The sequence below is a fragment of the Leuciscus leuciscus genome, assembly GCF_965113295.1.
Source record: "Leuciscus leuciscus genome assembly, chromosome: 8".
NCBI lineage: Eukaryota > Metazoa > Chordata > Actinopteri > Cypriniformes > Leuciscidae > Leuciscus > Leuciscus leuciscus.
Window position 1 is genome coordinate 9185513 of NC_138732.1, and position 20869 is coordinate 9206381.

A 20869-nucleotide genomic window follows, 5' to 3' on the forward strand; every position below is an offset into this window, starting at 1 on the left:
TTCATCATACTGTGCAGCCGCAGACATAAAGCGCCGTTCAGTGGGGTGCGCGGATAGCCTCCTTTTAGTTTAAACAGAAATTAAGTTTTTCACCAGTAAATATCATGTATGATCAAGACGAAGGTATGTTTTGGCGATATAAGTGCAATACGTGTTTATTTATTGTTTTATTACTGTGAAATGTGTGGTTAGAAACTATAGTTTCAAGCGTTAACACAACGTTATTGGCTAACAGGCTAAGGTTAGCTTTGTCGCAAATGGGCATGTTAAGAAAAACAAACTTAATATTATAATAATTCTACCTTTGTATCTAGAACAAGTATTTAATGAGTGTCTTCCATTTTAGATTTATAGAGTGAAGTTAATGCATTTGTTAGTAAGCATAATTTGTCAGCAACAATGTTGTTTTGCACTCCGTGTATTAACTCTGTGTAAGTAAATAACTTTAAGTTCTGTAATTATTGTAGATATCCAATATGATGAAGATGAGGATGAAATCACCCCTGATCTGTGGCAGGAGGCCTGTTGGATTGTTATCAGGTAAAGAAAAAACCTGTTGAATAGCTGCCATTATTGCTTTTGTGCTATAACTTGAATTTAACCTTAATTCTATCTATCTATCTATGCAGTATAATAGGTAATAAGATAAATCTTAAACTTTATTGACATTGCTTTGCTAGTTTCTTGTCACATTTCTCTTTCCAGCTCATATTTTGATGAAAAAGGTTTGGTGCGACAGCAGCTGGATTCATTCGATGAGTTCATCCAGATGTCTGTGCAGAGGATTGTGGAGGATGCTCCACCCATTGACCTGCAGGCTGAGGCCCAGCACACATCTGGAGAGGTGGAGGAACCGGTGAGTGATTTGATTCGATGTCTGATATCATATATGCGTTTATGAGACTCTCTAAAAATGAATTGACTGATTTTGATTTGATTTATTTTCTGCAGCCTCGGTACTTGCTGAAGTTTGAGCAAATCTACCTGTCCAAACCCACTCACTGGGAAAGAGATGGTGCTCCCTCACCTATGATGCCAAACGAAGCCAGACTCCGTAATCTCACGTGAGTGATGTCCTTCAGTGTTTGAGAGCAGTTTAACCCTGTAAAGCCTGACGTATGAAAAAATATATAACTTTAATTTTTTTATGTTTTTTGTTGAGTATCATATTTGATAGATCAGGCTTTTATGGCTCATATAACGTATGATATAGGAGATTATGTAGATCGTACTTGAGGAGAAAAAAAAAAAAGCAAAAAGTAAATGAACAAAGTAAAATGAAAATTCTGATAGGTTATAAAATCAATCAATGAGATCTTTGATCTGATCTACTTTCATAAAGTGCATATAGATATCAGTGGTTACTCTATATCTCCTAATAATAAGTCTTAGTAAGATAGTATTTAAATGCTAAGTTTTTATTAGTGATGGTTTGTACATTTAATGTAAAACATACAATATAATGCGATACAATGATTACTAGATCCACAAATAAATGCTCCTCAAAAGCCTGATGTATCATTTGTTTCTTTCTCTATAAAAAAATTGTATGGGTAATCATGGAAAGTAAGTTACTTCAGTCCAGTGAGTGTTCATCTTGAAATATTACTAACAATATATAAGTTAACTATACAAATCAGGTAAAAGATTTCACAGTAAAAACATGTACAAGGGGGATGTTTTTAGAATTATACTAAAAGCCTATTTACTTGCTGATACAGAAAGAACTGTCAGACAACAGAAATCATGTAATAGATTTTGTACAACATCAAAGTTTTGATCCTGTTGATAATTTTGAGACCTTATAAATGTGTGCATTAAATATGCTATAGTAGCCAGCATTCTTAAGTTGCATGTTTTAGTGTGTACTTTAAAAGTCCGACTCCCACAGGTTTCACAAGAGCAGGCAGTGTATCTGAATGCACGCTGTGACTTGCAGGTATTCCGCCCCTCTGTATGTGGACATCACAAAGACTATCATAAAGGATGGAGAAGAGCAACAGCAGACGCAGCATCAGAAAACGTTTATAGGCAAAATTCCCATCATGCTCCGTTCCACGTACTGTCTGCTGAGCGGCCTGACAGATCGTGATCTTTGTGAGTTGAACGAATGCCCACTGGACCCTGGAGGCTACTTCATCATCAATGGTTCAGAGAAGGTTGGTTTTAAGTTACACACACAATCGCATAATTAATTTGTTTGTGAATTTTTTTTTTTCTTGTGCAAATAATTGGTCATTTGCAGTATAACATAAATTGTGTTTTAAATCAATGTGTTCTGTCATTTGTCCAGGTCCTGATTGCTCAAGAGAAGATGGCCACTAACACAGTGTATGTGTTTGCCAAGAAAGACTCCAAGTATGCTTACACTGGAGAGTGCAGGTCATGTCTGGAGAACTCCTCCAGACCCACCAGCACCATCTGGGTCAGCATGATGGCCCGTGGAGGACAGGTCAGTATCTCCTGACTGTAAAAGCAAGTATTTCACTTGCAGATTGAGCCAAGTTGTGTGGTTTTTGGATACATTAACTATTTTTGCTCTGAATCTTGTGGATCTATTTTCTTATATGTTTTTCCTTCTGCCCAGGGAGTTAAGAAAAGTGCCATCGGCCAGAGGATTGTTTCCACTCTGCCGTACATCCGGCAGGAAGTTCCCATCATCATTGTGTTCCGTGCTTTGGGATTTGTGTCTGATAGAGACATCCTTGAACACATAATTTATGACTTTGATGATCCTGAGATGATGGAGATGGTATGTCACCTTAAATGTACAAGCACTCTTTTGATTAGTAGAGTTTTCCCTTAGAAGTACGATTTAATTTGTAAAAACGGCGTACTCTGCTTTTTTCCCCCTCCAGGTAAAGCCATCTTTGGACGAGGCCTTTGTGATTCAGGAACAGAATGTGGCTCTGAACTTCATTGGCTCCAGAGGGGCTAAACCTGGTGTCACCAAAGAGAGAAGAATCAAATATGCTAAAGAGGTTTTGCAGAAGGAGGTCTTGCCACATGTTGGTGTATCAGATTTCTGCGAGACCAAGAAAGCTTATTTTCTAGGGTAAAATGGCTTTATGAGTGTGTCCTGTTGTCTTACACTTCTACATTTGTGGTCCGTAACATTTTGAAAACATATTATAGAAAAAAATACGGTAAAAATACTAAACAAAATACAATTTAATGTGTTTTATTTTTACTGTATTTCTGATCAAAATCAAAAAAAAATTCAGCATGTTATCACAAATTAAACTGTCTTTAGTAAAAAGTGTGTATGCATGTATATGTGTGAGTATATATGTATACACACAAATTTCTACTTAATTTTTAATATTTTGTGTAATGCATGTACAAACTGATTGCTTTCTCTTTATTTAGTTACATGGTTCACAGACTACTGTTGGCTGCTCTGGGCAGACGAGAGCTGGATGACAGAGATCACTATGGCAACAAGAGGCTTGATCTTGCTGGACCTTTGCTTGCGTTCCTTTTCAGAGGGTTAGAATCAAAAAAACTTTAATTAAGCACTCAAGGTGCATTAATAAAATAATGCTTGTGCATGTTTTAAGGTGACATCACATCCAAAATTGAAATCTATACATGTGTTTTTCCCAGAATGTTCAAGAACCTGTTGAAGGAGATCAGGATCTATGCACAGAAGTTTATTGACAGGGGGAAGGACTTTAATCTTGAGCTGGCCATTAAGACCCGCATCATTTCTGACGGACTCAAGTACTCCCTGGCCACAGGCAACTGGGGGGATGTGAAGAAAGCCCATCAGGCCAGAGCTGGAGTATCTCAGGTGATGTTTACTTATTTTTCCTTCTTTTTCTCTACTCTGTACAAATGCATACATTTATTACACTTTTTTGCTAACAGTTTTTAAACTGTCCTCATTGTCTTTTTGTTTATAGGTGTTGAACAGGTTGACTTTCGCCTCCACTCTTTCCCACCTGCGCCGCGTAAACTCGCCTATTGGACGAGACGGCAAGCTGGCCAAACCCAGGCAGCTTCATAACACACTGTGGGGTATGGTGTGCCCTGCTGAGACCCCAGAGGTAGGACCCTTGAACACTAGTATGCATGTGAATGTAAGCTCAAGTTTTCATTGAGGTGGAGTGTAATTGCTGAAGGTAATTAAGATGGAGTGTAATTGTTTTGTTGCAGGGCCATGCTGTAGGTTTGGTAAAGAATCTAGCTCTCATGGCCTACATCTCTGTGGGATCTCAGCCGTCCCCCATCCTGGAGTTCTTGGAGGAGTGGAGCATGGAGAACCTGGAGGAAATCTCCCCTGCTGCCATTGCAGAGTGAGTGTCATCCTGTTCTATAGGGGGCAGCACCACACCATTGAAATCGACACGCTTTACAAGTGAAACATTTTGTGATTGTGCAATGCTGTTCATATTTTTTATTTATTTAATTTATACAATATAATTTGTATTTGTTCCTTTTAGTGCAACTAAGATTTTTGTGAACGGTTGCTGGGTGGGTATTCACAAAGACCCTGAGCAGCTGATGAACACTCTACGGAAGCTGAGGAGACAGATGGACATCATCGTGTCTGAGGTGTGACATCTCTTTTCCCTGTTTTTGCACCACTCCAGTTTAACATTTATTTCGTGTACAGCACCTAATTGTGATCTTGTTTTCATCATGGTCCAGGTGTCAATGATCAGAGACATTCGTGAGAGGGAGATCAGGATCTATACAGACGCTGGTAGGATCTGCCGTCCGCTGCTTATTGTGGAGAAACAGAAACTTCTGCTTAAGAGACGACACATTGACCAGCTCAAAGAGAGAGAGTACAACAACTACAGGTACATACATATGTGAAGAATATCATCTCAGACTGGCTTCAGATTCTTCCTGTTCCTCTATAACAGAGTATCTGTCTCCTGTGTAGTTGGCAGGACCTGGTAGCCAGTGGTGTGGTTGAATATATTGACACACTAGAGGAGGAAACTGTAATGTTGGCCATGACCCCCGATGACCTTCAGGAGAAGGGCGTGGCTTATTGCTCCACCTACACGCATTGTGAGATCCACCCGTCCATGATTTTGGGTGTCTGTGCATCCATTATTCCTTTCCCTGATCACAACCAGGTACCGCCCCATATAATACCTATTTACAACATGCAGTATTGTGGATATATGAACATTTTAGAGAATTTTAACATCTGCAACCCTGCAAATTCTCAAGTATAACTATGAAGAACTTGCATAATAAAGTGTCTAAATGATGTTTACAGTCTCCCAGAAACACGTACCAGTCTGCTATGGGTAAACAAGCCATGGGAGTTTACATCACCAACTTCCATGTGCGAATGGATACCCTGGCACATGTGCTCTACTACCCCCAGAAACCCTTAGTCACAACTCGTTCTATGGAGTATCTACGTTTCAGAGAGCTGCCGGCAGGTAATCTATTTCTTACATTAAACAGTAGTGCTCTATCTGGTTCTCCACTACCATTCAAAGGTTTGGAGTTAGATATATATATAATTTTTTTTAATTTTTAATTACATTTTTTTCTATAAATAAATTAATACTTTCATTCAGCAAGGACATGTTAAATTGATCAAAAGTGACAGTAAAGACATTTATAATGTTACAAAAGATTCCCATTTCAAATAAATGCTCTTCTTTCATCAAGCAACATTGAAAAAAATTATCACTCTTTCCACAAAAATATGAAGCAGCACAACTGTTTTCAACATTGATTATAAGAAATGTTTCTTGACCACCAAATCGGCATATTAGAATGATTGCTGAAGGGTCATGTGACACTGAAGACTGTAGAAATGGCTGTTGCCATCACAGAAATGATTAAATTTTATTAATAAAGAAAAGTTATTTTCACAATATTACTCTTTTTACTGTATGTTGACCAAATAAATGCATCCTTGGTGAGCATAAGAGACTTAAAAAAAACAATGTCACCAACCTCAAACTTTTGAACAGTAGTTTATCAATGATTCAGACATCATTTAACCTCAAAAACTGTAATATGTATGCCCATTTTTCTTAAAAGGTATCAATTCCATTGTGGCTATTGCATCATATACTGGATACAACCAGGAAGATTCTGTCATCATGAACCGTTCGGCTGTGGATCGTGGATTCTTCAGGTATCTGATACTAGAATTTAGCTGTCAAAATCAATGTGAAACTATGCTTAATTTCTTTTCACAAAGTTCAAGTTTTGATTAAACTGTCTGTTATCTCAGGTCTGTGTTCTACCGCTCGTACAAGGAACAGGAATCTAAGAAAGGCTTTGACCAGGAGGAGATCTTTGAGAAACCCACCCGAGAGACCTGTCAAGGTGCAATTCTAGTGATTTTACTCTTCTCTTCATCCTAGGAAGTGGCAATGCTGCATATTTGTAGCATTACATTATTTTTTTTCTGTCCTCTACTGCATGAAGCAACAAAATATATTATATTTGTCTACATTTGGGGTCCAATGAGTTTTCAGTTTGAATATCTTGTGCAATACTGTTGATATTTGCTGAAAATCTTCAGATTAAAATGGAGATGTGATTTATTGCTTGATGTTTTATTACATCATGCTTCGCTAGAACAAGGTGTTACAGAACCTTTCTGCAAGCTATGTGTTATTAACATTTCTTTTTTCTCTAAAGGCATGCGACATGCCATCTATGACAAGTTGGATGACGATGGTTTGATAGCTCCCGGTGTGCGTGTGTCTGGTGAGGACGTCATCATTGGCAAAACCGTGACTCTTCCCGAGAATGATGATGAGCTGGATAGCACCAACCGTCGCTACACTAAGAGAGACTGCAGCACGTTCCTGCGCACCAGCGAAACCGGAATCGTTGATCAAGTCATGGTCACGCTAAACCAGGAGGGTTACAAGTTTTGCAAAATCAGAGTATGTACTGATTTGAATCTGAATTATTTTATTTTTTTTGCCAATCTTGAAGGAATATTTCACTCAAACATGAACATTATTTACACTCAGTAGTTCCAAACCCAAATGCTGTTGTTTTTTTCTTTCAAAGATCAGCATAAAATTTGTTTATTAATAAACACTTTTAGTGCAGATGCATAAATGTAAATTGTCTTGTGCAGGTCCGTTCAGTTCGTATACCACAAATCGGAGACAAGTTTGCCAGTCGTCACGGTCAGAAGGGTACCTGCGGTATCCAGTACAGACAAGAGGTAAGTGTACGCTACCGTTGGGGTCGGTATGATTTTTTTGCTCACCTAGGCTGCATTTATTTCATGCAAAATATAACAAAACTGTAATATATTCCAGTTTAAATGAACTGTTTTCTATTTCAAAATGTAATTTATTCCTGTGATGGCAAAGCTGTATTTTCAGCATCATTACTCCATTCTTAAGTGTCACATAATCCTTCAGAAATCATTCTAATATGCTGATTTGATGCTCAAGAAACATTTCTTATTAATGCTTAAACAGATGTTCTGCTTATTATAATATTTTTGTGGAAGCCGTGGTACTTTGAATTGAATGTTCAAACAAGCAGCATTTTCTGAAATACAAATATTTTGTCATTTTGAATCAATTTAAGGCATCCTTGCAGAATAAAAGTATTAAAGTATTTTTTAAAAAGTCTTACTGACTCAACTTGTGTAATGGGAGATGCAATGTTGTAGTGCTCATTTTTACTGTAAACGAGACTGAATGTGTATGCTTTTGCTAGCTTTGTTTAAACTAGCCTGCAGTTGAAGGTTTGTACACAGGATGTGGCTCTTAAACAGCTTATGATAGCATAGACTCTTACAGCTGAAGGCATTGTAAACAGTCACTATGAAACCCAAACGCAGATGCAGTGTGTGTCTGACCTGAGCTGTGTGAATTTTCCTCTTTAGGACATGCCATTCACATGTGAAGGAATCACCCCAGATATCATCATCAACCCTCACGCCATCCCTTCCAGAATGACAGTCGGCCATTTGATCGAGTGTCTGCAAGGGAAGGTACTTTGGTTTTCTGCTCCTAATACTGCGTATCGTGCTTCTCTTTCCAACTCGTTGTCTACATTACTGACAGATGTTTATTCTGGGAACATGTGTTCAGAAAAGTGTCCTACAAAGTATATATTTAAATAGTTTTGTAATGATTACACATTCCACAGTTAATCATATATATATACAAAACAAAGATGTTTTTATGCCTATCAATGCACATGTACTTCTTGGTAAGCCTTTACAATAAATACCCATTACTTAATGTTAGTTAATGCATTAATTAACATTAAATAACAATGAGCAATACGTTTGTTACAGTATTTATTAATCTTTGTTAATGTTAATAAAAATACAACTGGTCATTTATTATTTCTTGTTATCTCAGGTCCATTAAATATCAACAGAGATAACTTTGATTTTAAAAGTCTATTAGTAAATGTTGAAATTAACATTAACCAAGAAGTATAATTTTTTTTCCATTGTTCATGTTATTTAATGTAGTTAATGATTTTTTATTTATTTATTGTTTTAACAAAACAAAGATGTTATAAATGCCTTTTAATCTTTAACTATAACCATTTCTAACTCAAACGTCTAGTACAAAACTCAATAACAGTTCTCAGTTCTTTTAAAGGTTGACATAACATCTTTTTTTTATTTGTTCAATTTTTAGACTGATTTGAACCAATAACTCATGAGTTTGAGACTTGATTTGAGAGTCTTTGTGAGTGTTAACTCATAAGAGCCAATTGTTTAGAAATCAAACTATATACTAGTCGTCATACTTTTGCATACTTTTTGCATGCAATTCAACCATCAATTGAATCAATAACAAAACCATAATTCGGTTCCATTACACTGAATAAGAACCAATTCTTGATTCACAACCCTAGTCATTTGTGTGTTAAATATGCAGTTCAGAACACTTTATTTCCTTTTCAATTCAGGTGTCTGCTAACAAAGGAGAGATTGGTGATGCCACGCCATTCAACGATGCTGTGAATGTACAAAAGGTCTCCAACCTGCTGTCAGAATACGGTTACCATCTGAGAGGCAATGAGGTGAAGAGCTCCTACCTGCCAATGTGGCAGTCCACCCAAAAATAAGCATTCTGTCATCATTTACTCATCCTCATGTAGTTCCAAACCGGTTTGACTTTCTTCTGTGGAACATAAAAGAAGATATTTTGAAGAATCTTGGCAACCAAACAGTTTCGGTTCCCATTGACTTCAAAATATCATCTTCTATGTTCCACTGAATAAAGTAAGTCATACAGGTTTGCAATGACGTGAGGGTGTGTAAATGACGGAATTAAAATTTTTAGGTGGACTATTACTTTAAGAATGCATTAGATGTGTTGAAACGTGGTTCTAATGGTAGTATTTATTATTGCAGGTTTTGTATAATGGCTTCACTGGCCGTAAGCTCACCTCACAGATCTTCATCGGACCCACATACTACCAGCGTCTAAAGCACATGGTGGATGATAAGATCCACTCCAGGGCCCGTGGTCCGGTCCAGATCCTCAACAGACAGCCCATGGAGGGTAGATCACGGTGAGATGGCAGCACTATTATGCTAGCTATTTTTATGTGTAAATCACCTATCAGATCTTAACTGTTTTCTTTCCTCCAGTGATGGTGGGCTGCGTTTTGGAGAGATGGAACGTGATTGTCAGATCGCTCACGGTGCCGCTCAGTTCCTAAAAGAGAGGCTTTTTGAGGCCTCTGACCCGTACCAGGTCCACGTCTGCAACCTGTGCGGCCTCATGGCCATCGCAAACACCCGCACGCACACCTATGAGTGCAGGGGCTGCCGCAACAAGACACAGGTGAGAAACAGCTATTATCCAGTCTTACTTGGTCAAGTGGTCAAAAGTTGGTAAAAAATTTAATTTCACGCTATAATTTATAAAAAAAAATGTTATTGATTATATTGTGAATGATTTATCTATGCACAACTCTTTCGAGACCTCTCTCTGTTGACATATGCTAGACTTCTCCAATCATTAAGTCTGCTTAAACCCACCCCTTTCTCACAATATGCTACAAGTTTGCATTGAGATCTGCCTCAATCCGATCAACAACCCATTGATTGAACCAAGAATTTCTTCTTTTTTTGATAATCATTTTCACTCTGTTAATCACTATACAGAAGAAAAGATCTGTCTCTACTTCTCTATTTTATTGAGACTTTAAAGGCTCAGGGATGGTTTTTGGTTCAATTCCCACCAGTAGCAAGCCATGAGCTTTTACTTTAAATGGTCTAATGAGCATATTATAGAACTCCTATTCAAGATGTTAAAATGAGCTCTTTCATGACCCCTTCCTCTGCTCTGTTCTTTCAGATCTCTCTGGTGAGGATGCCGTACGCCTGTAAGCTCTTATTCCAGGAGCTGATGTCTATGAGCATTGCCCCACGGATGATGACCAGCTAAACGACCACACTGATGAATAATGGAAAACAGGAACCAGGAGCAAATCATAGTGAAAATGATTTTGAATGGATCCCAACAGCACTTCCTGCGGTAGCTGCTGGGCTTGTGAACTTTTTATGTTTTTGTTGTTTTTCATATGTTGTTATAGTTCTGAAACAGGTGTTTTGGCTGTTCAACCTAGAATAAAATAAAGCTTCTTTTTTTAAATAAAATAAATGATGTGCTCATCAAGATTTAATTGCTTAGTTTTTTTTGCACAGACACCACAAACTCCATGCCTCTCAAAGTACATCTTTATTCATTGGTGGTATACAAATATCAAAACATACAAACAAATGCATTAGATGTTCAGACTTTTAGAGGACAACACTTAATTCTACTGCAGTTTAGAAACCAACAGAATAGAAGGAAGTCTATAGCAGTGATAAATGAGCTCTTAATTCTTAAATCCCAGAAACTTAATCTAAACCACTGAACTACAGTGTTTGTGATTTGTTTAGTGAACTTGTCATGCCATAAGCTGAAAAGGTGTCTTTTTTTCCCTCTGTTGGTTTGATTTAATTTATCTTTTGCATTTAAAGGCAGGTATAAGTGAGCTTTACATTTTCATATAATGTAGTTAGATATAATGAAACATTTACCTACGGCTCATGGCCCTCAATCAAGTTAGATTTGTGGCCCTTTATTGCAAAACGTTTGGGCAACTCTGATTTAGATTAAGTAGTCGTCTTAAAGCTTTTTGTTTTAATTTAACCTTGAAGGGACCGCGTCCAAAAGTTTGTGCATAAATACAGTTGACGTTCAAAATAAGTTGTTCATTCAGCACCATTGACGTCAATCAAAAACAAAATAGAAAACTAAAGAAATTAGTACAATATTTGTATCCCCTACAAACACGCAAAGCATGCATAAGTTAAGTGAAGACGAGATATTTGAGTGCCTCAAATGCATTCAGTGTGCATGCCTTAACTCGACGCGCGATAAAAGGTATCTTTTCCATGTAAATCAGAGTTTTTGTCCTAACCAGCTGCGACGGCGACACGCGACGATTCAGAAACGGTTTCTATTTTTCTGCGACGTCGCGGATGGAACAACAAACAAAAAGTCTGGCAAAGATAATCTCAGGTAGGCTACTGTTTATGTGCTTTACTTAATGTAAAAGCGTGTAATGTGACTTTGAATATCATTTAGTGCTCCCAGCTTTGTAACTTAGCTGTAAAACCAGCAATGGATAGGCTAATTCACCTCAGATCTTGAAATTAAACAAATGGAAACAAGAACGTTCAAACTGTGAACAAACAAGATTAATCCCATGTATTTTTAATAATGTTTAAATGGTGTAATATTTGTGAATTTGATTATGTTGCCTACTATGTTGCATTTTCTTGCGAGTGCTGCTGTCAAGATTAATCTGACACTGTGCACTTGTCGCGAGACTCCGCCCACACACTGTTCTGATTGGCTGTGGGTTTTTACAAATTATTTGTCGCTGCGCTGGAATATTGTCGCCTCGCGTCTGGTTAGGACCTTTTACAGTCTATGGTTAGGACACAGTGTGAATGTTTGCATGGAGATGTGTATGAGCGAGAGTATCTCTTGGAAAATCAATCTGATGGTCGTCCCATACGGCGCTTTACAGTATCGAAGTTGTTCTGCGGGCAGACAGATTGTAGAGTGAGTTAAAGGAGAACTTGGTAACTTTTTTAACTTAATAAAACTGTCTAGAAATCATTTGGATGGTTAAACAACCTGTTCTGGTGATATTGGTGACTTTCCCCGCTCCCCCCAGCGTTCCCAGGCGGAAAACCAACCTTGCAACTTGCGCACTGCCGTCCCGGCAAAGTGAAATTGGAAGTCTCGTGAGAAGCGAGAACTAGAACGAGAACGAGCGCGAAACACAAATTGCTTTACGGCAATTCGACATAAACACACACGCATGTATGATGTATTACCAGATTACCCACCTCGGTAGACATAGCTCCACGCGATACAGTTGGCTTGCTCCGATCAAAACAAACGCACATGAGCAGCGGTAGAGAGGGGGAGGAGGCCGCCGCAAGTGAGTTTTTTACGACTGTGTTGTGAAATATACGCCCCCCCACAGCTGTAGGGGGAGCTCGTGGGGAAAACATGCGACAACAAAAGGGAAAATCAGCGAAGAAGTGACTAGAGTTCGCTAGAGTTACAGAGTTCTCCTTTAAAGAAAACAAAAGGAGAAATGTCGGGGTCTGGTTTTTTGTGAGTGTGCCTGAACAACTTCTATAAAATAAAGTGCCCACGTGCGAGTTGCTGTTTGTGTTTCAGGCGGTGTGTGTGTGAGCAGTGATTACACTAGATGCTACGTGCTTGTCCTCAGTGCACAGACGTAGTGCGATTCATCTCAGTCAGAGTCCACGCGTCCTCTTACAGCCTGCTATCCTTCACTGCATACAAACAGACAAGAGACACCAATGACAATGAAGTCTTAACAGTTTTGTAGTTTGCTGCACAAAAATAATTATTGTAGTTCATATGACTTGTGTGCTATATTCCAAATCTTGTATGTGAGGAACAGATTAAGATTTAAACAGTGTTATTTTAGTATTATTTATGCTATTATAGTAGGCCTATGTATTAATATTTTGAATTTGCTTTTATTTTTATATTTCCAGTTTTCATTTTAATTTTAGTTCTGCCATTACAACTCTGAGTGTTTGGCAAGGCCATGGATATTTATAGACCTTATTTAGCCCCGCCCCTTTTCAGCGCTGTGCTTGTTGTCTTTTGTCTTCCGGTCTGTATTTTCACAGTGATCTTGCGTATTTTTGAAAGAACGGCTCGTTTAAAATGACATCTACTGACATTTGTTAAGACATCTGCTTTAAACATTACAATCCACATGATAACTTTTATTAACTTTACAATAAGTAAATCCACTTCACCAGTTAATTACTCCTCACAGCGATACCATAGAGATATACAGAGCGTCCGCAAAACCGGAAGTTCAAAGAGAATATTCTAAAGATGGCTGCAGGCTTGTTTCTCTGGTGCATAAGATCTATTGAAATTGCTGCCGTACAAAATAGCATACGTGAATTAGGCCTATCTGTAGCAGATCTATACAGGTGGAGCTGGGGAAGGTGGAGGGTTTCTGAAAGTGCGCTGCAACTTCTACAGTAAATGCTAACCAAGTATCTGAAGGTTGATCAGCGAGCTCATTGGCTACTAAATACAGCAGGGACCTATCAGCTGTGCCCTATAGAGATCCTAAGTCCCTCCCCTCCGCTTCCGGCTCATGGGACCTTATTTCGGAAAAAATATGTATAGTAGACAATGGCGAGAGACATGCAACTTATATTTTTATTCCGTCTGAACTGTGCCCTGAATTACACATATGATGTTTGTCAATTTAAAAGATAATTATGAAAGTCAAGAAAGTCGCAGTTTGTCATGAAACAGAAGAGTAACATTTAGTTTTATGTGAAAATCGCTCAATGAACTACATCTCTCATCTCGCACTATGTATGTCACCAATAACGTATGTGTGCAGTCTGGTACAAAACACTCAGGCATGACGGCGTAACGTTACGATTATAACGCAAGACTATAGAAAAAATGACAGACGTTAGCTTCAGTAAAGTTAGCTTCATTCATTGAGAGAAAAGGTATGACGTCACATGTGCGCCTTTTGGGTTTGTAGTCTTTGTAATTACGTATTTTCACAGTCTTATACCTCAACAGTTTTACATCAAACTGCGACTTTCTTGACTTTAAAATGTATCTTTTAAATTGACAAACATCATATGTGTAATTCAGGGCACAATTCAAACGAGATCAAAATATTTGTTGTCTCTCGCCATTGACTACCATACAATATTTTTCCGAAATAAGGTCCCATGGTGGTCAACCGGAAGGGGAGGGACTTAAGGCGGCCGCACACCGGACGCGCAGCTCAGCGCCACGTCTAGGACAACTCTCACCTGAAACTCCGATAACATCAACAATTTTGACAAAAACTAAATGTATATTGCAGCACATGGTGAAGTCCGTATATACATTAACTACGATTTGAGACACATAATGTAAATTTAATATAAAACTATGTAAATGGCGCTCTGTGGCGCAGCAGGATTTTGAACACGGTCCTGAGCCGCCGCGGACAGACGCCGAAAGGCGCCGCCGGTGTGTGTACTCTCATAGAGAATAATGTGTTCGAATTTAAAAGACGTGGCGCGGCGCTGAGCTGCGCGTCCCGTGTGCGACCCCCTTTAGGCTCTCTATTGAGCATGCCTTAAGTGTAGCAACATGTTGATTGGCTGAAAACCAGAGAACGTTCCTTAGCAAGTTGATTTATGGGCTGTTGCAACGCAACAGTAGAAACTTGTCACTGCAACCATCTTGCTGACAGGGAACTGGCAGGTGATGTGGGCCAAGAAAACACAGCTTGGCATGATGGGACATGTTCAATACAGCCATGTGCAGCACGCATTCTCTACTAATGCAAATGTCTTTTATGTATCCTAAAGCATGAAGTAGGTGCAAATGGACTGATTTATTGCAGATAAGTCAACTGTGGTTCAACTGCACTCACTCACCCTTCTTGGGAGGAATGTCATTGATGGAATCCACCACGTGGATGATACCCACTGCCGATGCTTCGCCCTTGATGTTGCTGGCGTGACACTCGTAGGAGCCGTCCTCATCCTTGGTAAGAGGAGATATCTGCAACAGATGGCCATCAGTCGTAGTTTTCATCCAATCTGTTCTGAATGTTTCGATAAGTGCAGAGAATTCCAAACAAATGTAACTTGAGATGAGCCTATGCTTTTGGAGCAGCGCTGCCAATAAATGCTGTAAGTAACGGTTTTGTGTTGCACAATAAACATCACTCGTAACTTGTAGCAGAAAGCTTGTGGAAAGATAAGCTAAGAGTTTATATTTAGTCAAAAAACAAACTTACTAGCACCCAGCCAGTAACCTCATGTTTTTCCGGGCCTCCACGGGTCTGGACGGCCAGGTTGTCTTTGTCTCCTGGGAGCGGCACATACTTTCCTTTGCTGTCAGATACCTATGAGAATCACAACAGCCATAAAGAGTTTGACTTATACACTCTGTGGGTTAATGCAGAACAAATTTCACCATATAAATCGCTAAGCACATGATTTTGCAGCAGATTACAGCTTGTTCGTTCTGTGGTTCTGCGTGACTAAGTTTCACCAGACTCTACAAGACGAAATGTTTAATTTGTACAGATAAGCAATGTTTTTTTTCTCTTAACTATAACCACATGTGGAACCAGACACAATAAATCTTAAACTAGATGATGTATTGCAGTTTTATATGCTGCCATGATAAACAACAGCCATCTGAAATCAGGATAGTTCACCCAAAAATTTAAATTTTGTCATTCTGTCATTTTTGTCATTTACTCACCCTCAAGTTGTTCCAAAGCTGTGTGAATTTCTTTCTTCTGCTAAACACAAAAGAAGATATTCTGAAGATTTTTTTTGTCATTTTTGGGTGAACTATCCCTTTAAACTCAGGGCCATTTAGGTTTGGAAATGCTTAACATGTGGTAAATGGTGAATTAAACTGATATTTTGAGATAAGGCTTACTTAAGTTAGCTCTAAAACACTGTAAAATGCTTCTATTTTGACTTTTTCTAATAAAAAAAATAAATCATTGGACATTATATTATCTACATTTCAATTTCTGTGGAAAAAATATGATCTGAATTCTTAATAATAATATATTTTATTAGTAGTAATATTAGTGTTGTTATTATTATTAATAATAAAAAATATAATGATTATTATTATTATCGTTGTTGTATGTGATGACAATATTAAATAGAATAAAATAAACGAAAGCAATGCGAATGTATCTTACTTTTCAAAATCCTCTCACTCTTTCTTTTTTCTGTCCACCAGACTTAGTTTTTATTGCTTAAACTTTTTAATCTCCTTCTTTGATCTGAAGTTTTTGAGTGAGTGTGGGTCTACAGTGCTTCATCGCTGTAATAAAAATATCCCTGGGCCTCTCAGTCTGAGGCAAGGGTGAAATTCTTTAGGCAGGACATAATCTAGTTTCCACTTTTAATGAAGCATGACCATCCTGATCATCAGAAACCCCATAAGAAAATACAGCCCAGATTACTTTTTAAACTAATTTATGGATAGAAAATATGAATTAGAGCAAACAATACTAATATTTCCCAGGGTTTCAGGTTTTACTGTAGCTGAGAGGGGTTAATTATGAGCTTTTTGCTTTTTCCTGGGAAATCACCTCGTTATTTTTTTGCATCCGGTTATCCGCTGTGGCTTTTCATATTAATGACTCTAGAGCCAGTACAAAGGAGAATCCAGTCCCATGGAATTCTTTGATTCTATCTTTAAGGAGAAACCCAGTCTAGAATGGAAAAATGTGATGGCTGATGACATGCTTGATAAAGTGCTTCCTGCCCTGACCCCTCCCCTGTTTGTGGTGCTATTGTTTCTGTGCTGTGTTATTCATAGAGGTGGACATCCTTTGACATATCTGAAGCCGTTCAGGACACACAAACACATCCTTCCTCTTTTCCATACGAGACTTGGGCCTGTGCTCTGATACATGAAAAAATAACAGCTCTCATACGTTATTTACAAAAGCAATATAGAAAGATTCACTGCCTTTTTTAAATGTATTCTCTACCTTTCTCCAGGTGAGCACAGGTGTCGGTATCCCAGTGGCTTCACAGCTTAGGAAGACCTGTGAACCGGTCACGTTCCAGACCTCACCAGGAGCTGTCTCTATAACCGGTCCTGCATTGGACATGAATGACACAAAATGCCACACTAAGGTTATCAGCATGTCTGGAAGAGTGAGGAATTCTGGGACAGAGTTTGCACAATACAGTGACGGAGAGACTATAATATAGACAATGACCTTGTTGTTCCTAAAGGAATAGTTCTCCCAAAAATTAAAATAATTAGTGTCAAATGACTTTTTCTTCCATTGAACACAACATTATGAATTTTGAATTCATTCCGATGTTGTTTCCATCAAAGTGGCATGAAGTGGAATTTGCCATTGTCCCCCCCACCCTACAAGTTCGATTAAACAATAAAAACAATATATATAAAGTCAGACATTTATGAGATAAAAAGTTGCAATAACTTTTCTTTTTTTTTTATTTCGTAGTGGAAACGAGCTTCCATTCCATCTAGTGTCTAATTCAATGACTGTATTAAAAATGACTTCAGATGACATTAGCGCTAAAATTGTAAAATTATAAAAATGATTTTAACTCCAATCAGTATTTTTTGTCCACAAGTTCATTTACGCTCTTATCCTTTAATTTCTAAGTCATAATACTATCAACACTAAAATATGCAAATGCCTCGAGCATGAAATAATGTGATATGTAGACCTACTGTTAAACCTGTAAGAACCCCACAGGATTCTCATCCATGGTACGCAAACAACAACAACAACAAAAACTGCAATTTGTTTAGCCTACATTCAGCCATCGTAATTAAAACTTGTCCCACTGTAAACTGGAAGAACAAGTTATAAAGTATAAGTTATAGACAAAGGTTCTCAGTTTCATTGAACAAGCTTTATTATTACCTCACAAGCTCTTTGAATCAATGACGGTTTGTTGAAACCTCCCCTTACTAAACAGGGAAAAACAGATCTAACCTTACATTTCATATAATTGTACAGTAAAAAGCTTTTAAATACACTGTTTTAATAAGTAAAAAAAGAACAAATCATCTTATAATGTCGTAAACTGACATCCTCAGAATTCCATGTGACATTTGATGGGTTTTCATTTGAATAATTATATTTCTTCTTAGTTGTTTTTATCAGTTAGGCTATGTACAGGGTTTTATGTTACACCTTATGTTGTTAAATGAATAATAATTACATTATTTTAGCCACAGCTAACAGCCGCCAGTTTTTCTCGGTAAAAACGTTGGATTTTTCTTACAGTGAAGTTAAAACAAATCACTGCACTGTTCTCCATAGTTCAACTTCTATCATATTGTCAACTTCTGGGTCTATTAGCAGAAGCCTCAGAGAAAGCTCTGCTAGAGAAGCTTTTCCATATCCTCTGGCTCAGAATGCGGTTATAATGAATTATATGCAGGTTCACTGATTCAAGCGGTCTGACTTTGCTTTAAAGCAACAGTCTGCCTGCGTGTTTTGCTAAACGAGACATTGCTATTTGATCAGGGCTGATCTCCCTTTTCACTAATTAAAATCCACCCGAGAGGCTGGAATTTCAGACATGTCTGTTCAGGGATAGCAGAACGTTACCACCCTGTGTGAAAACAATGGCCTCTGGCCTGTTCCGTTGTTGCCTTAATACACACTGTCAATGTATATGTGATTATGTGTGTGTACAATTTATTTGTCCCAGGGAGAAAGTACAGGACATTAGTATTACAGGTCAGTGTACAGGGATCCCGGAAGAAAAGAAACCTAAACACTAAGCACATGACAGCTGATCATGTGAGCGATTGGATCATAGGGCATTAACAAGGCAAAAATGAATCTAAAGTAGGAAAGTTGTTGACGCAGCTGTGCAGAAAGGCCAGCATTTCATTTCTCTGCACGTACAATCTGATCCTTGTATATCAAGCCTCACGGTCAAATTCTACACTGGATTAAATACAAAACTGAACTTTAAATGGCTGCGGGTCGTTTACTTCAAAACACTAAATGTTCTTACATAAACAGTGAGCCATTATAATTTTCATTACCATAGGCACATGATGTTTTTTTTTTGCTTCTGGTTTGGGGCCCAAGAAACATAATTAATCAATGAGTTGTCAAATAAAAATGAATTAACCAACATCACTGTATACAAAATTTGTCAACAGTTTACAGTGGCCCCGAAACATTTTTCGGACGCTTAAATCACACCCATGGAAATGTCTGAATTCCATTGCATCACATAAATACATTGTGCATTACATCCATTGCATGCACTAACTTTGTGTTATATGTAAAGACTCATATCAAAACAGCAGAATCTGAAATTGGAATTGTGACTTTAGCCCTCCATTATCAGGGCAAGTTGTCACATGTGCTTGTAAATCTCATATATTACTTATACAGTTTATTAATAAAAAATGTGTATAATTTTTTTTGCCATTTCCTCATGATTTGTTTCACTGTTGAGCTAAAAAGCTTATAATAGGCTTCCAGCATTGCATGTTGTCACAAACACTATTATTGTTCCCCCCCTAGGCAATTTGAAAATATTCAAGGGTTATTTTGACTGTATGTGACTAAATATGTATACATATACACACATATTCACCAGAATAAAAGTGTGACAAGGAACACGGAATCCCATATAGCCCATGATATAAATCATAACTTTCATGACATTTCTATCCACATGCACTTCTACTGATAAGCATTATTTAATGTAAACATTTTAATTATTAATTCAAGTTATTAAAGTGTTGACTGATAAATGCAGACAGGCTCTTATAATGTTAAAGAATCTCACCTTGAGCGCATTTGCCCTTGTTCTGAATCTTAATTTCGGGTTTTTTCTCCTTCACTGCTTTCACACTTGCTTCTTTGAGCTCACAGCCGCTGTTGTAGTTGACGCCATCAGTGCCGCACACGGGATAGTTGCTCTTGCACACGCAGACCCCTGATTTACTCTTCTTGTCTTTGTCGCTCTTGACGCACTCGAGTCCGGACGCGCAGCGCTTGGCCGAGGGTCCGCGTCCCCCGCACGGGTCTCCCGCTCCAGACGCGCAGAGCTCGCAGCAGCCGCACGCGTCCAACAGCGTCCCGGATGAGCAGCCCTCGGCCGGCAGCGGAGCGCACTGACTCGGGTCGCAGGTGCCGCAGCTGCGGGGCAGCCGGTCCGCTGAACACACCGCGAACAGTGTTAATAGCAGAAAGCAGAGCATGGTGAGATGTGGAGGGTCTCAGGCTGGTTCAAAGTCTGCTGCTTCTCTCTGCTTGGGATGGAGGTACTAAAACCCGCCCAGCAGGGACATAAACTTACAACACAACTAAGGCTACCCTCCTTTTTTGGCAATGATTTTGGAAGCTCATTTACATTTCGTGGTTCTGTTGTTATTGGTATTATTTGTGATACAGTGGAATGGATTGGGTTTTTTGATGGATTTAGATAAGAAGTTTTTGGTGATTGCTAGGGTATTTTGGATAGTTGCTAGGGTGTCAAAGGATCCCACTTTCAAGTATGTGACAGATATATTTAAATGAACAAATAAACATTTATATAATGTAAAAATAATACTAAGCGTGATATTATAGATAACATACTGTTAACAAAATTAACCAATTTACAACCAAAAAGTGGTTCAAATTCAGTTCAAATGTACTCCAATCCAAGTAAAATTAGTTGTACAAACATGGAGAGAAACATTAAATTCAGATTTATTTCTATTTTATTTACTTCTATTCAGCAAAAAGTTATTAAATTGATTTTAAAATAGATTAAATTAGAACACAATTAAAAATGTAACTGTAT

General features: G+C 38.2%; 2 protein-coding genes and 2 long non-coding RNA genes across 4 annotated transcripts; 3 read left to right on the top strand and 1 right to left on the bottom strand.

Moving 5' to 3' along the window:
- On the top strand, window positions 1-10615 carry polr2b (RNA polymerase II subunit B). The gene is made up of 25 exons (XM_082177539.1): window positions 1-123; window positions 468-540; window positions 706-856; window positions 952-1064; window positions 1940-2159; window positions 2294-2452; window positions 2588-2752; window positions 2859-3055; window positions 3370-3489; window positions 3607-3793; window positions 3906-4049; window positions 4159-4298; window positions 4446-4557; window positions 4654-4808; window positions 4895-5093; window positions 5240-5408; window positions 6022-6118; window positions 6218-6312; window positions 6631-6881; window positions 7082-7171; window positions 7847-7954; window positions 8893-9006; window positions 9341-9501; window positions 9581-9776; window positions 10293-10615. Exons 1-25 carry the CDS (start codon window positions 105-107, stop codon window positions 10380-10382), a joined length of 3525 nt encoding a protein of 1174 aa, XP_082033665.1. The 5' UTR covers window positions 1-104; the 3' UTR covers window positions 10383-10615.
- Window positions 10616-10645: 30 nt separating this feature from the next.
- LOC309504477 lies at window positions 10646-11248 on the top strand. Its single transcript, XR_014208080.1, has 2 exons — window positions 10646-10863; window positions 10911-11248. It is a non-coding gene; the product is annotated as an uncharacterized lncRNA (long non-coding RNA).
- A 1430-nt stretch (window positions 11249-12678) lies between these two features.
- On the bottom strand, window positions 12679-20360 carry igfbp7 (insulin-like growth factor binding protein 7). The gene is made up of 5 exons (XM_082177607.1): window positions 19868-20360; window positions 17053-17162; window positions 15322-15429; window positions 14957-15083; window positions 12679-12805 (listed from the first exon to the last, which is right to left on the bottom strand). The coding sequence occupies exons 1-5, from the start codon at window positions 20280-20282 to the stop codon at window positions 12786-12788; spliced, it is 780 nt and encodes a 259-aa protein (XP_082033733.1). The 5' UTR covers window positions 20283-20360; the 3' UTR covers window positions 12679-12785.
- LOC309504483 lies at window positions 17169-18083 on the top strand. The gene is made up of 2 exons (XR_014208086.1): window positions 17169-17417; window positions 17508-18083. It is a non-coding gene; the product is annotated as an uncharacterized lncRNA (long non-coding RNA).
- Window positions 20361-20869: the final 509 nt, after the last annotated feature.